This window comes from Carya illinoinensis, chromosome 2, assembly GCF_018687715.1.
Source record: "Carya illinoinensis cultivar Pawnee chromosome 2, C.illinoinensisPawnee_v1, whole genome shotgun sequence".
Lineage (NCBI taxonomy): Eukaryota > Viridiplantae > Streptophyta > Magnoliopsida > Fagales > Juglandaceae > Carya > Carya illinoinensis.
The window spans coordinates 9,655,636-9,672,475 of record NC_056753.1 but is presented as its reverse complement, the minus strand read 5'-3'; the positions used below and the strand labels follow the sequence as shown (position 1 = coordinate 9,672,475).

The window sequence follows — 16,840 nt, the reverse complement described above, 5'->3', positions numbered from 1 at the left end:
TAAAATACAAAAAATAAGTTAATTTTTTAAAAAAAATAAAAATTATATTAAAAAATTATATTTGAATTTTATAATATTTTTCTTATTTTTTCTCTTTTTTTAAAACTCATCAAACATATTAATTTAAATTATTTTATTATTATTTATAAATAATTTTATTACTATTTATAAATTATTTTATTTTTTCTTATTATCTAAACGAAGTCAAAATGAGACGAGAATGTTTAAAAGGTTTGTGAAACGGTTGATTTTGGTTGCATAGATTAAACTATTTTATATTATATAATTATTACAATTTTATAAATTTTAATATAAAATATAAGAAATAATTTAATTTTTTTAAATTTTAAAATAAAAATAGTATTAAAAACTTCAATTATAATAATATTTTAATTAATTTCAAATCATAAACAGAATAGACAACAACAATAAATAAGAGAGAGGACGGAGCGACAAACCCTCGTCCGACTCCAAAACATCTGCCATTTCCTAATTCAAACACTTTACAGACACTGACCTGCTCACATAAGGTACTCTTATAAATCTCTCCCTGGCTCCGATTTTTGAATATGGTAGTTCTGGGAGTCATTGATTTGCGTTTTTTATTTTTTATTTTTGATCTTTGGGTGGGATTTACGATTGGGGTTTGGGTTTTAGTTTCAAGATAAGAAAAAGGAGCATAAAGATGCAGCAGCCACAGCAGATGATTCCTATGATGCCTTCATTCCCACCCACAAACATCACCACCGAGCAGATTCAAAAGGTGCTCTTGTCTACTTGCTTTGCTCTTTCGCTTGCGCCCTTTACTCTTAGAGACCTATTCGTGTTTTTTTTTTTTTTTGTTCTTTGGGGGGGGGGGGGGGGGGGGGGGGGGGTGTTAGCATTTGATATTTTTTATTTTTTTACCAATAGTGGGTTTTGTGTGTTTTATTTTGAAAGTTTTTACGCTTTAAGGAGATGAGGCTTTGTTGCATTTATTTCTTATGCTAAATTTCGTAGGAAAAGAATTTCATAGAGACAATAAATGTCAAGAGGATAGGTTTTTCTTTTGAATTAAGTGTCAACCGTTGATTGTGGCGTGCCATTTGTACCCTTTTTAATAGCTAAGATCTTCTGTGCATAACATATTTCGAGATTGAGTGCCTGATTCACATTGGGGAATTTACTCTTTTAAGCTTACACTTAACTACATTTTTGACAAATTCATCTCAATCGGAGGGCACATAAGAGCACTGGCTTAGCCAAATGCCAGTGAAAGTCATATTTTAGAGAATGTCCATTAAATTGAGTCTTCATTGGATTAGCTAAACACAATTCATCTAAAAGATTAGCTACAGTAAATTCATCCCACATTCCATATATGAAGTGAACTCTAGCACCTTAATATTAGTATTTTATTAATTCTTGTCATCATTTCCCTTTTCCTTCCTGCTAGTCTACCTCATGCCTCTTTTCCTTTTTTCTTCCCGTGACCATCTCCTTCTTTCCACTACCATCAGCTCCTTATTTTCCTTTTCCTTTTCTTATTCTTTTTCTTTTCCTGCACATCTCCTTCTCCCTATCTCCCGCACGGCTCTTTTCCTTTTCATTCCCATAAAATTTCCCACAGCTCATTTCCAGCGAAGTCTCGGGATCAAACTTTCTCGTTCATGATTTCAGAGACTAACAAAAGATAAAAAATACCACTTTCGGGATGGAAATATTTGTTCAAGAGAATGGTTGTATTTTCCCTCAACCTCGAGGCTAAATTAATCAGGTTTCTTACCTCAAAACTTTGATCAGGGGTGTAAGAAAAACTCGGAAAACCGGCCCGGACCGGTTGTGCCGATTTTGGACCGGTCTGGTCTGGGGCCGGTTTCAAAAATGGAAAACCGGCCGAAACCGGTCCGGTTTTGGTTCCGGCCATTTTTAGACCGGACTGGACCGGTACTATTTAATATCTATTTTTATTTATAATATATATAATAATATAAATCATAATTATATACAAAATAATGTTTTTATAATTTATAAAATAAAAGTTTAATCTTAAACATGAAAATTTAATTGATCATATGCTTTAAATATATAATATTATAAATATATATTATTTATTAATAACATTTTATCATAAGAAGTAAGAACCAAAAAAGAAAGAAAATCACTCAAATATTATTACTAAATTTTGATGGCCTAATAAACTTAAAACTCTCTCTATATATATTTTTTATAAGTACATAAGACATTAGTAGATAAATATAATTTTGTATATTAGTATATAATTTATATTAATACAATTTACATTTGATGACCTAATACTAAATACTAATAGTCTAATAGTATATTACTATTAGTATTATACTTTAAGTCTATGTATAAATTAGTATATAAATCATTATACTAAATAATCACATATAAAATAATGATATAGTAATACTAATACTAAATTACTATACTAATACTATCAATATAGTCTATCAATAATATAGCTATAATAAACTAAACTCACTATAACAATTAACAAATACTAATATATAGTTATTCTAATCACTATAATTAATACTAATATTTATAATGACACTAATAGTGTAATACTATATTACTATTGATAATATACTTTTAAGTCTATTTATAAATTAGTATATAAATCACTATACTAAGTAACCACATATAAAATAATCACATATATACTAATACTAATATTCTAATATAGACTATAGTTATACTTATACTAATATAGTTATACTAAATCACCATAAGTTCATAACTAATACTAATAGTCTATATTAGTATTAGTATAACTATATTAGTCTAATGTTAATACTATTATATAGTCGAATATATTATATAGCTTATAGTATTAATACTAATAGTCTATTATATTCTTTAATGTATTATGTATAACTATATAGTCTATTATATTCTTTAATGTATAACTATATAGTCGATATATAGACTTGTAGTATTAATAACTTAATATCACTATATGTAGTAGTAACATATATATATATATAGTCTATTATATTCTTTAATATATATATTCTTTAATACTAATAGTCTATTATATATACACACTAATACTAATAGTCATTATATTCTTTAATGTATTATGTATAACTATATAGTCTTTTAGTCTATTATATTCTTTAATACTAATAGTCTATTATTTATATACTAATACTTATAGTCATTATATTCTTTAATGTATAACAATATAGTTGCTAGAAGTGTGCTCAAAGGTATGTAGCCCCATTTTGAATGGGGGTTTGGGCATTAGAAATATGAGAATCTTCAATCGGGCATTATTAGGTAAATGGCTGTGGAGATACCATAAGGAACCTGATGCCTTGTGGAAGATCGTAATAGAGAGCAAATATGGGGACCTATGGGGGGGTTGGTGTGCAAAAGAAGTGAGAGGAGATCATGGAGTGGGTTTGTGGATACATATAAGAAAAGGGTGGGAGGTCTTCAATCGTTATACCTGAATCCGTTTAGGAGGAGGAACCCGTATTAAGTTTTGGTATGACACTTGGTGTGATCAGGGGGCTCTAAAGGAATCTTTTCCTTCTTTATTCAGAATTGCAAAAGATAGTGATGCCTCAGTAGCTGATGTAGTGGAAAGATCAGGGGAGCAAATTCAATGGAACATCCACTTTAGTAGGACGGCACAAGATTGGGAGATGAGCAATATTGACGCCTTTTACAGCCTTTTGTATTGTATTAAACCGGGTAATTCACAGGATAGTTTATAGTGGATACCTACAGTTAAAGGTGCTTTTTCGGTGTGCTCTTTCTATAAGTCTCTTACCCAAGAGACACCTATTCAGTTTCCATGGCGAAAGATATGGAGACATAAGGCGCCACCCAAAGCAGCTTTCTTTGTGTGGACTTCAGCATTGGGTAAGATTCTTACAACTGATAACTTGAGGAAGCGCAGGGTGATTATCGCAGATTGGTGCTGCATGTGCAAGAAGGGAGGTGAATCGGTGAACCACCTCTTAATACTCTGTGAGGTAGCGATAAGGTTATGGAATGAGGTTCTTGGCAGATTGGAATTGGCTTGGGTTATGCCGGAGACGGTGGTTGGGGTTTGGCCAGTTGGAAAAATATGAGAGTAAATCAACAGTAAAAAGCGGTGTGGAAGATGATTCCTATATGTATTGTGTGGTGTTTATGGCGAGAGCGCAATGACAGGACGTTCGAGGATAGAGAGATCGATGGAGGATTTGAAAGTTTTTTTCTTTAGAACTCTTTGTGCTTGGACCATAGCGGTTGACTTCAATGGATTGGGGTTACATGAATTCCTTATATCCATTGATCAAACCTAGAACTGGTGACTAATCTTTGTATCAGGCTTTTTGCCTTCATTTTTGATAATATAATTAATTTACTTATCAAAAAAAATATAGTTGCTATATAGACTTGTAGTATTAATAATTTAATATCATTATATGTAGTAGTAACACTAATACTATAATAGTATTAGTTATTGTTTTGTATTTAAATTGCTTTCTATTTAATAATATCGTTGTTGTTGGGTTTAATCATTTTATTTTATTGATATTGAGTTGTAGTTTTTTTAATTGTCTTGTATTTATTTTATTGTATCATTATTTTATTAGACCCTCTACTTTTGGACTGGGCTTGTTTTCTGAGAGTTGAGATTGTGTGAGTAGAGTGGTACTCTTGTAACTCACTGTGTGTGATTGTAATCTCTGGAATAAAATCCATTACAGCTCTATCGACGTATGCACCTTGACGAACTACGTTAATTTTGTGTTGTGTGATTTCTTGCTTTTATTTGTTTGTCATTGTTGGTTTCACAACAGAAACTTCAATATATTGCTCTCTATTTTATTCACATTCTATTTTTTCTCATCCAAATTGGAGTTGTATGTTGTAGTTTCTATGACTTCTAAATAAGTCTTTATTAGATAGCTATTATAGTGTCTTTTCTTCTGTCCTTTTGTCAATATAAATCATGGATATTGTTTATATGTGACTTCTAAAAACTGGTTTGGAACTGGGAGAATATAAAGGTACAAGTGATTTGATGTGTTAGAAGTGACAAGAAATAAGATACAAGTATTTGGTGTTGGATTGCTAACTAGAAAGTTGAAACCCAGTTAGGATATAGAAAGCCCAATTTGTGATGAATATTTATGAATAGTCTTTATTTCTTGAATCTATTTTATCTACCACCTAGTATTTTGTTAGGGTTAGTCTATACTTTCAATTATGGTGTCAAAGTGAATATACCTAAATTGCTTTCTTGGAATGCTAGAGGTTTGAAGGATGTTAACAAGCATCTCATGATTAAAAATCTCATTAAATAATTTTAGGAAAATATCATTTGTTTACAAGAGACTAAGCTGGATTTATTTCTAGAAGTGTGCTCAAAAGTGGATTACTGTCGACATCTAGTGGGGCTTCTAGTGGAGTCTTGCTCATGGGACAAAAGGGTGGTGGAGTCCATGTGGTAATATACAATGGCATGTTTTTCAGGAATGTTGAAGATGGTTTTATTGGTCCTCTATGGTGTTTATTGGTGTTATTGTGATCACAAAGAAGGCTTTTGTGGGAGGAATTGGCTGGTTTGAGTAGTTTGTGGGAAGAATTGTGGTGTATTTAGATGTCATTTCAGTGTTATCCGTTTCCCTACCGAAAGATCAGCTGAAGCTCATTCCTGTTGCGTATGGAGGCTTCCTTTAACTTTATTTGTGATCAGGCCTTTTGGATATTCCCTCAGGCGGAGGGATTTTTACGTGGTCTAACAACTGGGACTCACCTTCTTGGTCTAGAATCGATAGATTTCGTCTCCTTGAAGTGTGAAGCACATTTTTCAGATCCAAGTCAAAATAGGTTGCTCTTACTTTTCTCTAATCATTTTCTAATTCTTTGTATTGATTGTGGTGGTAATAGTACTTCAAGTTCGAGAATCTGTGGTCAAAGGTTGTAGGCTTTGTTGATAGGGTTAATTAGTTTGGTCTTTCTACCATTTTCACAGCCCTCCAAGCTTCATTTTGGCCTGTAAACTTGTAGGTGGATGCCTTTACTAGGTTCTTTAACCTGTTGTATTCAACTAGTTGGAGACAAAGGTTAAAACAAGCTTCTTTGGGCCCCTTCCAAGAGATAGATGCTTAATGTTCGTTCTTTCTACATGGCCCTATTCCTCATGATAACAACCCCTGAGAGCTGCCTTTTTTGCTTGGACAGCTTCTTTTGGAAATATTCTCACCATGGATAATTGGCGGGGCAGGGAGATATTCTTACCAGATATGATCGAGTTACATCCCCTTTATACACTCTAAAAACCGGTTAAACTGTGCTGGAACATCTGTTCCTTGATCGTATCTGTCAATATTTTCAAAGTTAAAAGAAAGAAAAAATCACTCGACCCCCCCTTCTTCCCCCCCGTTCTTTTTTTTTCTCTGCAGGACACACACAACACTGCTGGACATGGGATGCTGTCTTTTATGGATGCTTTCACTTGATATAAGCGGATCAAGATGGCCGAGGAAGACAGAGAGAAAACAATGTTTATCACCATATCAGATAGGAGGCACGTTCTGTTACAAGGTGATGTGTTATTCGGGAGAGAGAAAAAATTATTGAAATTCGAAAGGTAGAAAACAACCTCTGTGGCAGGATTTACCAGGTATAATTCAACGGGAACCTATCCCATCCTGTGGTCCTGAACCAACATTCAATCCTGAAAAGAGAGCTCAGTAGCGTTAATCTGGATCTGTCTAAATTCAAAGCCTGTCAAAAGTGGCTCCTCACTTGAAATCACACAAAGAATCTGAGCCCCGAATAAAAACCCCCTTCCCTTTGGACTCCATATATCTTTTTAACTTTATATATGTAGCTTGCTTTGCTTGTCCAACAACGACAAAGGAAAAGATGAGATATGCCTTGCCCAAGTCAGCACTGGCAAAGTTCTCTTGATTCCTTGTGCCGTCCATCACTGCAAAACAGATTGAGCTGCAGGCATTCTAAAGAAAAAAAGACATTGTTGCGATTGATTAGTGTTGCACATGTAAGAGGATTGGGGAGTTTGTTGATCATCTTTTACTCCATTCCAAGATTTTTAGTGCTTTGTGTAGTGAGTTTTTTGATAGAGTTGGTTTGGCTTGGGCCATGCCCAAAAGAATAGCAGACCTTTTTGACTCTTGGAGCAGTTTAGCTGGCAGCACATAAGTTGCAACAGTGTAAAAGATGGTTCCTACTTACCTCATATGGTGTATTTGGAGAGAAAATAATGATTTCTTTATTTGTTTCTCCTTTTAGATAGTTGTTTCTCTTGTATATCCAATATACTTGGATTGGGCCTTTTGTGTTGTTTAATGAGGTTTTATTACTCATCAAAAGTTAACATTGATGGTGTAGATAACTGTTTACTGTGAAGGTTTAAACATATTACCAGTTTTGAGTCATTACTAAAAGTAGCGGATGTGGTACTTGTAATTAAATAGTATAGATAGTTTGCCGGCAACATTGATAGATCTCTTGAAGGCTCTCTGTGTACACAGAAAGTATACAAAAGAACACCTAAATAAATTCTAGGAACCATAAATTAAAGTCAGAAAATCATGAACACTGGTTCCATTAAGTACAATGGTTGAAAACCAAAGCAATAACGTATGTATGAACACCTATCTTCAAAGGACTGATCATTCATTTCCATGCAGATACACCACATAATGTACAAAAGAATCATCCTCCAAACTGTTGCCACTTGGGGGCAGCCTTGAATATTCTTTCAGTAGGCTAATAAATTCACCACTCTCAAAGGCATAACCCAAGCCACCCCAATTCTTCTAAAGACCTCATCCCACAACACTCTTGTCACTTCACAATGCAATAATTAATGATTAATTGATTCCCCATCCTTCTTGCACAAATAGCACCAATCCATAACAATGTGACACCACTTCCTCTGTGGTCAAGATATTCTCAAGAGAGGCGGTCTGTACAAAGAAAGCTACTTTACAGGGCACATGAGACCTCCAAATGCTCTTGCACAAGGAAGGAGCATTACCATGTGATGCCAACATCTTGTAATAAGATCTGATTGTAAACCTTTTGCTCCCTTTGGGCCTCCATTGCATCTAGGGGTGAGCACTGACTTAGTCAGAATTGGATTCCCTTAAATCCGAATCCGACCTTGGCTTGTCGGAGTAGAGTTGGATTTGGGCTTATAGCTTTGAGTTTCTTTTTTTTAGCTTCGTATTTAGTCCATTTAAAAAATAATATTTTTGCGGGATTTTAAATATCAATTTTTGAAAAAATTAAAAATTAAAACTAAATCATTTACTACTAATTTACTTCTATATTAATATCATACTTATTTTTATACTAGACTTATACTATAGTGTTTAATGCCATGTTATCGTACTATAGTATTATATATTATTTTTATTGTCTAATTACTTGTTATTATACTATAGTATTACATGTTATTATATTATACTAATGTTGAACTTGTATATAACTTATTTCTACACTAGACTTATTTTTGGTGTCTAATTACATGTTTTTATACTTAAGTAAATTGGTATTATGGGTTATTAACTTATTATAATAGACTTATTAGTTATTTCTACACTAGTGTCTTTTTTATTTCTATACAAGACTTGTACTACAGTGTCTAATTACATGTTATGAACATTAGTATTGCATATTATTATACTAATGTCTAACTTATTTCTAACTTAATTATATACTAGACTTTCTAGTGTCTAATTACATGTTATTATACTTTAGTAAATTGGTATTATGTGTTATTAACTTATTATACTTTAGTATAAGGATTCAAGAATATTCTGGATAGAGTGAGAGGCAGAATTAGTAATTGGAAGATGAAATATTTGTCCCAAGCTGGGAAAGAGATACTTCTCAAGGTTGTGATTCAGGCCATCCCTACATATTGCATGAGAGTGTTTAAGATTCCCAAAAACATTTTGGTGGAACTTAACAGAATTATATAGCAGTACTGGTGGGGTCAGAAAGCTAAAGGAAAAAAGATCCATTGGTGCTCATGGGAAAAAATGGGGAAGGCTAAAGCAGTTGGTGGACTTGGGTTTCGAGACCTAGAACAGTTTAACCTTGCCATGTTGGCCAAGCAAGGCTGGAGATTGCTTTAGAATCCACATTCTTTAGTTGCTAGAGTTCTCTCTACTAAGTATTTCCTAGGTGGTGATTTCTTAAAAGCTGGTCAGTGCAGAAATCCTTATCTTATTTGGAGGAGTATTATGGCAGCTAGGCTGGAAGGGCTTTTTTGGCGAATTGGTAATGGCCAATCCACCAAAAATTGACATGATAAGTGGCTGCCACATCCAACATCTTATAGGATTCAAAGTGGAGTTAAAAGGCTTGATAAAGAGGCAAAGGTGGAAGCCCTCATTGATCCAGTTACTAGTCTTGGAAAACGCAGCTGGTTAATGAAATTTTTTCTGATGAAGAAGCAGCAACCATAAAACAAATTCCTGTGTCTTTGCAACAACCCAAACAAACTCATTTGGAGATGCACAACAAATGGCCTTTTTTAGTGAGAAGTGCTTACCATTTGCAACTTGAGGTTCAACAGAGGGCTAAGGGCCAATCTTCTAGCACTTTTGAGAGGAAGGAAAGATGGGGAAGCTGTGGAAGCTGGTAGTTCCAAATGCTGAAAAGCTATTTCTTTGGAAGGTTTGTAATGATGGCTTACCAACACAAAAGAATCTTTTCAAAAAGAAGATTGTCGAAGATCCTAGCTGCCCTATTTGCTTACAGCATGAAGAAAGTATAGAACATGCAATATGGGAATGTGAATCAGTGATAGATGTATGGAGTACTTGCTCTACACAGCTGCAAAAGGGAAGCATCATGCAACAGACCTTCAGAGAACTCATGCTCAGAATGCTGGAGGACTTGGATGAGGAAGTGTTGGCAAAAATGGCTGTGGTGGCTTGGAGGATATGGAAGAGAAGGAATGTGGTGGTTTTTCAGAAAGATTTCACTAGCCCCACATCCCTTTTGAAACAAACTACACAAAAGTTGCAGGACCTTAGGCTGCTGCACAACAAGCCTTCAAGTTCTTCTAATATTGAGTCTGCACCTATTGCTCAGTGGAAAGCCCCTCCAAATGGTAGCTAAAAGATCAATTGGGATGCTGCTATAGACAAATAGAAGTGCAGAGTTGGCATTTGCACAGTCATTCGTGATTGGGAAGGAAAATCATGGCCAAATGAGAATGAACAAGTCTCTTTTTCCTGATACACATCTTGCAGAAGCTTATGCAGCTCTACATTTTGTTTTACTGGAAATTGATATTGGTTTGAGTAAGATTATTCTTGAGGGAGATGCTTTTAATGTAGTTAAAGAGATAAATGGAGGTGGTGATCATTGGGGTCAAGCTTGGTTTGATTATACCAGATGTGAAGAAGAGCCTTAGCCAGTTTGAAAACTGGGTTGTGAATTATACCAAGATGGCTACTAATCAGGTGGCTATGTTTTAGTTAAGAAGGCTCTTGACATAGATGATGTACGCATCGAACTTGAGGAAATACCAAATTGTATTGCTACTCTGGTTTAGATTTATTCTTATGAATAAAGAAATTGATTCCTTTAAAAAAAGACTTATTATACTAGACTTATTTAAATACTAGTGTCTAACTTATTTCTATACTTGATTATGTATGGTAGTAATACTATGATGTTTACATATACTAAATTATCATAATATAATTAGTCTATTTATATTATAGTATAAGTATATTATTTTATAATAATTGGCTCATACTAGTATATTTTTGAATTTAACTATATAAGTTCTAGTTATATAACTATATAACTATACTAGTAAATATGATAAATATATACATAAATACATATTTTTATATCATATGTACAATATGGAGTCGGATTCAGTCCAACGACACCTCCGAGTCCGACTCTGACTGAAAAATTAAAAAAAAATCCGATTCCGATTACATTTCGTCGAGCTGGAGCTGGAGCTGGAGCAGAGCCGGATTTGGAGTCAGACTTTCGTATTATTTTTCAGCCCTAAGTGCATCCTATCCCCATATGCCATTGGCCCTTTCAACTGTGTTTTTAAGTTGGTATGGGTATATAGGTTGCATGTATGTATAATTTACCAAATGCAAATTGATTAGGGTATGATTATGAACTATGCGAATTGAATGTTTTCATTGATCAGATACTATGTTTCGTCATAATTGAAAATTGCATTTACCCAATATCTTCTCTTGGAACCTAGTTATGAAAATAAAAGTTTCTTGTAGAATGATTTCCACTTGATCTTCATGCAATATTTCAAACTTTTGGAAAAAGGTTTGCAATTGTACTCATTTATTTTTTCTGTGTGCGTGCCAACTGCCCAAAAAAAAAAGAAAAAAAAAAGGTTTTTTGTTTTCTCTTTTTAAAAAAGATATGTAGCTTATTGAGGGGTTAGTGGAAATTGATTACTAAGCATTTTGACATGGCAAGTAACAATAGAGGCGTATTTAAGATACATACATACATACATTGCTTATTTAAAAAACATTTAGTACATATATGCATTTAAAAAAAAGGGACTTTATAGTTTACCATAAAGCAATGTGTAGAAGAACATGACATAGTTACTTACCTCCGTCATTGTGCAGTTTAAGCTAATCGCGTGTAACCAAATCTTTAAACTAAAACTATAATTGTTTAGGCAATAGTGTAAACATCCTTAACTGTTAAACATTATGCGTGATATGTTTCATTCATGAAAAATCTTGGGATATCGAAGTTCCTTGGCTGTCATTGTTCCTTCCCTACCATGCTTGCATGTTACTATGTTTACTTGGTACAATGCTCAACAAGCATTGGTTTGCTCGGTGTAGTGTTCACCGAGCAATACTTGCTCAGTCTAGTGCTTACTGAGCACTTGTGTGCTTGGTTTGGTCACTTTTGTGCCTTACTAGCCCATTCTTCCTCGTTGCTCGCCTAACCTCGGTCTCTTGTTACGTTGGTTGCCTAATTCTGCTCTTCTTCCTGTGTTAAACCACTCAACCTGAACCTGAGTTCCTCGTGTTACAAACCCTAATTTGAATCATTCTAGGGTTCGGGACTATTCCTATGGCATGCGAAATGCCTACGACCCAAAATCACTAAAGGACTATGCGTATTGTATTCCTATGCACGTTGCTTTAATCCTAATCCCATGTGAAGTCGTTTTCCGTTTGGTTTATACTAATTTGTGATGATATGCTTATGGATCTAATGCATATAGTGAGGGGAAAAGCATATACACAAGGCAAACTGGAAACACTTGAGGAAGGAGGAGACTGAATGGGTTAGGGTTTTGAGACCCTAGTTCTGTGTGGCTGGAAAGCTGGGTGGCTATAACGAATCTTGGTGGCTGTGTCACAGAGTGGATGTGATTAAGACACATGGTGCTGTGATGGTGGTGGTTGATGGTGTGCACAGCATGGATGTGTTTTAGTGCCCAGGCATGCAGTGGCTCAACCTGTTGCATTTGTGGGTGCGAGAGGGTGTGGGGAAATAAAGAGACTTACTGGCAGCGACAAGGGTGGTGAATGGCATGAAAGGGCTGGGGTTATGGTGGTTGAATGAGTGAGTTGTAGTGTTTGGGGATCAAGGTTGCAGTGCAAACATGGGTAGCAAAGTTTGTAGGCCGTCCTCTAGGGTCCTATAAATAGAGTTTGAAGGATGTATAATCCAAGGGGAATGAAACTTCTAGTGTTGTGGGTTTAATGAGGTGTCCGGATGAGACTTGGAGTCATGGTCGGACTGTGAGTTTTGGTTGGGTTAGGAGTTGTGATTTCCTTAAAAGTTGTGGTTGGGTTAGATGGTTTGTAGTTGGAGTGGAGCTAGACTTGTGCTTGCAACTAGAGGTGTAGTACGACTAGGTTTCGGCCTAACCTAGATGGCTTACTCCCATGGGCTATCAATGGGCATGGTGAGCATGGTGCTTGGGCTTGCTGACCCGTGTGCTTGGGCCTAATTTTGGATCTAACCAAATTTCACTTTTTAAAAATAGAAACCCTAATTCTAGTGTAGCCTTATCTTTTCTAAATTAGAAGTCTCGAAGGTTTTGAGTGTTACAAATTGGATATTAGATAATTATTTGAAGTAAATATTTTTATACATTGAATGCTCATTAAGTTCATTTAGCTATGTATCAAAAAGTTGAATTAGCATAACCGATTTTATTGTGTTACACTGTTACCCCTTATTTTGTACATTTCAACTTAAAGTTGGTAAAACATATTGTTATATGTGCTTTAATTATATTATGATTCATAAGCATGAACTCAAAGCATTATTTTGTATGAAGTCGACAATTTATTATAAATCAATTGGCTTTAGAATGGTTTCATCCAATAGGCATCATAATGTTTGTTCTCATATAGGAACTTGTATTTAACTTGTGTGTGATTGATCTGCAATGTTAATTTGAGTACATTTTAACTTCCTACTTTGGGGAAATCATATCATGGACACATGCTGATATACACAACAAGATTTTTATTTATCCAATAAAGTCCTTCTAATGCTTTGTGCAGTACCTTGATGAGAACAAAAAATTGATTCTGGCAATATTGGACAATCAAAACCTTGGAAAACTTGCCGAATGTGCTCAGTAAGTGACTCCCTCTCTCTGTCTGATTGTGTATTTATGCAATTACCGTGGATTCAATTGTTTTGTATTTCAGATTAAGCTCCAGTTTTGGATTGTTTGGATTACCATTTTATCTTAGTGTTCATTTTCTTCTTATGTTTGGAGCACTTTTCCATTGTTTTGTTGGCAACTTAATTCTGATACTGTCAGGGGCTTCATGAAAGGCTTTTTTCCCATTTTATGTAATTATAAGGTGGTCATACCTACTGTAGTAAATAAGTCTGGAAATAGAATCTACTTTCGCATCGCAAAGTTATAAGGGTTAAAAATCTTTTCTTCCCTTTGACGTGATAATTAGTTATATACTGTTTATACTGATAGTGCACTAAGTATTCTGGAGTCAAGAAATTATTTAAGTTTTTGGCTACTTATGTTTTTAGGGTATTTCCTTGAAACAGACAGAACCTAAAAATATGGCATCGCATTATATCATTACTGCATAATGGTTGTGTTGGGGTGTTTTTACGTCACTTGCATTTGCTTGTTTGATTGCCTTAATGATGTTCTGGGGCGAAAGATAATATTTATTGGAGTTTGAGCTAAGTTAAAGTTCCAAAACCTATTTTTCTCTTGGATGTGATAATTATTTATATACTGTTTATACTGATGGTGCACTAAGTACTCCAGAGTCAAGAAATTATTTCTGTTTTTGGCTATTATGTTCTTAAAGGTATTACCTTGAAACAAACCTAAAAATATGGCATCACATTATCATTACTGCGTAATGGTTGTGTTGGCATCAGGTGTTTTCACTTCATACTTGCATTTGATTGTTTGATTGCATAATGATGTCCCGAGGTGGTATATAATATTTGTTGGAGCTTTAGCCCTTGAGTCATAAGCAATGGTTTTACCTTAGCCACCAGTTGCTAAGGCCTTGTTTTGATACCAAAAATGTTTGGAAATGTTTGAGAATTTTGGGAATTTGTTTGGGATTAAGTTTTGGGAAAGGAGAATGAAAAATTTGAATAAAAGTATTTTTTAAAATAAGCGTTGTATTAAAGTTTTTGGAAGTCGATAAAGAAAGTTGAAAAGTTGTTTGAATATTATTTTTCAAGATTATTTTTGTTTTGGACTTTGTAAAAGTTGTATTTATTTTTGTGTTTGAGTATTGATTAGGTAATTATTAGATGAAAAGTTGAAAATTTGAAATAGAAAAGTTTGTGTTAGAATAATATTTGGGAATGAAGTCATAATAAAAGTTGAGAAATCTTTAAAGTTTTTGAGAATTCTAAGGTTGCCAAACATGGATCTCTACCACACCCACCAAATCCAAGTAAACCTGCCAATCTCACTTCCATCTAAAGCTGAATCCGTTCAATTTCAGCCACTGCCACTTCAAAAGTACTTTCAGCACCACTGTTAGCACCATGTGTCGAGTCATTCTTGAAAATGTTAATACATTTTTTTTTTCTGACATAAATCTATTGAAAATCAGTTGTTTCCACTTGAAGTACAAAAAGTTTAGGTTGATTTTATAATGGAGTAGAGTTCTCTACATGAAAGGACAAGTTATCCTTTATTTAATGTCCTTTCTGTACTAAAACCTGTGATGGTTTTTTAGTTGTGGTTCTAATGCTGCTTACACTTATATGGAGAATGATTTGAGATGGTTGCTAACGATGCTACATATATTTTCTGATTATCAAAATCAAGTGGATGTATTTCTGGATTTTGAGACTGAGGATCTGAATCCTTGAAATTGAAGAAGAGGTATTTTGCCTAGAGCCATAGCCCGACCAAAAGAAAAGCTACATGCCAAAGAAGAGGTCTTTTACCTGTCAATCCTGCATAAATGCTCGATTATAGCTGCCACAGCTCATGGCTTTTTGTTCATAAATTTGGGGAAAAAAATTGTTGGAATGTGGCAATTCTTTTACGTTGTATGTGGAGGGGGGTGCGATATACATTAAAATTTTGATGATTTAGGTACCAAGCTCAGCTTCAAAAGAATTTGATGTATTTAGCTGCAATTGCTGATGCACAACCACAAGCACCAGCAATGCCTCCCCAGGTGACTGTAGGCATGATTCTTCTTTTATCAGTTCATCTAGCAGTGTCTTGCTCACAAGTATAGTAAACAATTGCAGATGACCCCACACCCGGCAATGCAACAAGGGTATTACATGCAACACTCTCAAGCAGCCGCAATGGCTCAGCAACCAGGGATTTTCCCCCAAAAGCTGCCCTTACAATTTAATAACCCACATCAGATCCAGGATCCACAGCAGCAGCTACACCAGCAGCACCAACAGGCCATCCAAGGGCAAATGGGTCTCAGAGCTGGAGGGGCCATCAATAGCTTGCATGCCATGCAGAATGAGACTGCCCATGGAGGTGGCAGCAGTGGTGGTCCACCTGTTGCAGGCCCAAATGACGTAAGGGGAGGAAGCAAGCAAGATGGCTCTGAGGCTGGGACAGCTGGTGCTGATGGCCATGGAACCTCAACTGCTGGGCATGGCAGTGGTAATGGAGAATCTTCTTACTTAAAGGGGTTGGAGGAAGCGAAGTAACGTGTTCTTATTGGCCATCCCACATGAATACGTGGCTGTTGATAGTAGGTCTCTTAGAGTAGAAGTGGTATCCTCTGATAATCTTTGTTAGATAGTGAAGTGCAGGAAGTGTCACTTGTTCTAGTTTTGAATAGATTAGGTTGGTGAAAGTTGTAGGGTAAGAGTCTTGTCATGAAATGAATTCTGCCCTCAAATGAAACATGTGATTAGACAAGACAATCTTGGTTAGAAACGGAAGATAGGTTGAAGCATGTAGCCTCGCAAACCTATCTCCTTGTAATAACTTACAATATATGAAGGGTCTTCCAGACTTTGATCTCATACAAGTTTTACTTCTATTTTTCTCGTTATATTGGATCTGTAGAAAACACACAAGGTACTGACTTACAGATGCGCGTGGATTGTTTTGGAAGTAGGATTGCATCATATTTAATGTTCTTGCCTGGTTGCTTTCTGGTTTTATTGTTTTATTTATGATTGGGGTTGGCTCAAGTGGGAAGGGTCTTGGTTTTGGTGGTTTGCTACTTCTAGGCTAAGACTCGAATCCTTGGGTGCAAACAATTATTGGTGAAAAGCTAATAGTTAATTGATTCGTGTGGTACTCATAAAAAATTGACAACTAGGGTGTAGAGTCTTCAAATTCCATGTGGTGGTGTGGTGTTAAGTTGCTGAT

The 16,840-nt window shown here is 35.0% G+C and overlaps 1 protein-coding gene and 1 long non-coding RNA gene across 2 annotated transcripts; both read left to right on the top strand.

Annotated features, from left to right (window-relative positions):
- Positions 1-405: 405 nt before the first annotated feature.
- On the top strand, positions 406-16,488 carry LOC122300074 (GRF1-interacting factor 3-like). The gene is made up of 5 exons (XM_043110452.1): positions 406-530; positions 658-763; positions 13,539-13,615; positions 15,584-15,668; positions 15,745-16,488. The coding sequence occupies exons 2-5, from the start codon at positions 686-688 to the stop codon at positions 16,165-16,167; spliced, it is 663 nt and encodes a 220-aa protein (XP_042966386.1). The 5' UTR covers positions 406-530; positions 658-685; the 3' UTR covers positions 16,168-16,488.
- On the top strand, positions 3,083-8,243 carry LOC122300075. The gene is made up of 2 exons (XR_006239900.1): positions 3,083-6,265; positions 6,417-8,243. It is a non-coding gene; the product is annotated as an uncharacterized LOC122300075 (long non-coding RNA).
- Positions 16,489-16,840: the final 352 nt, after the last annotated feature.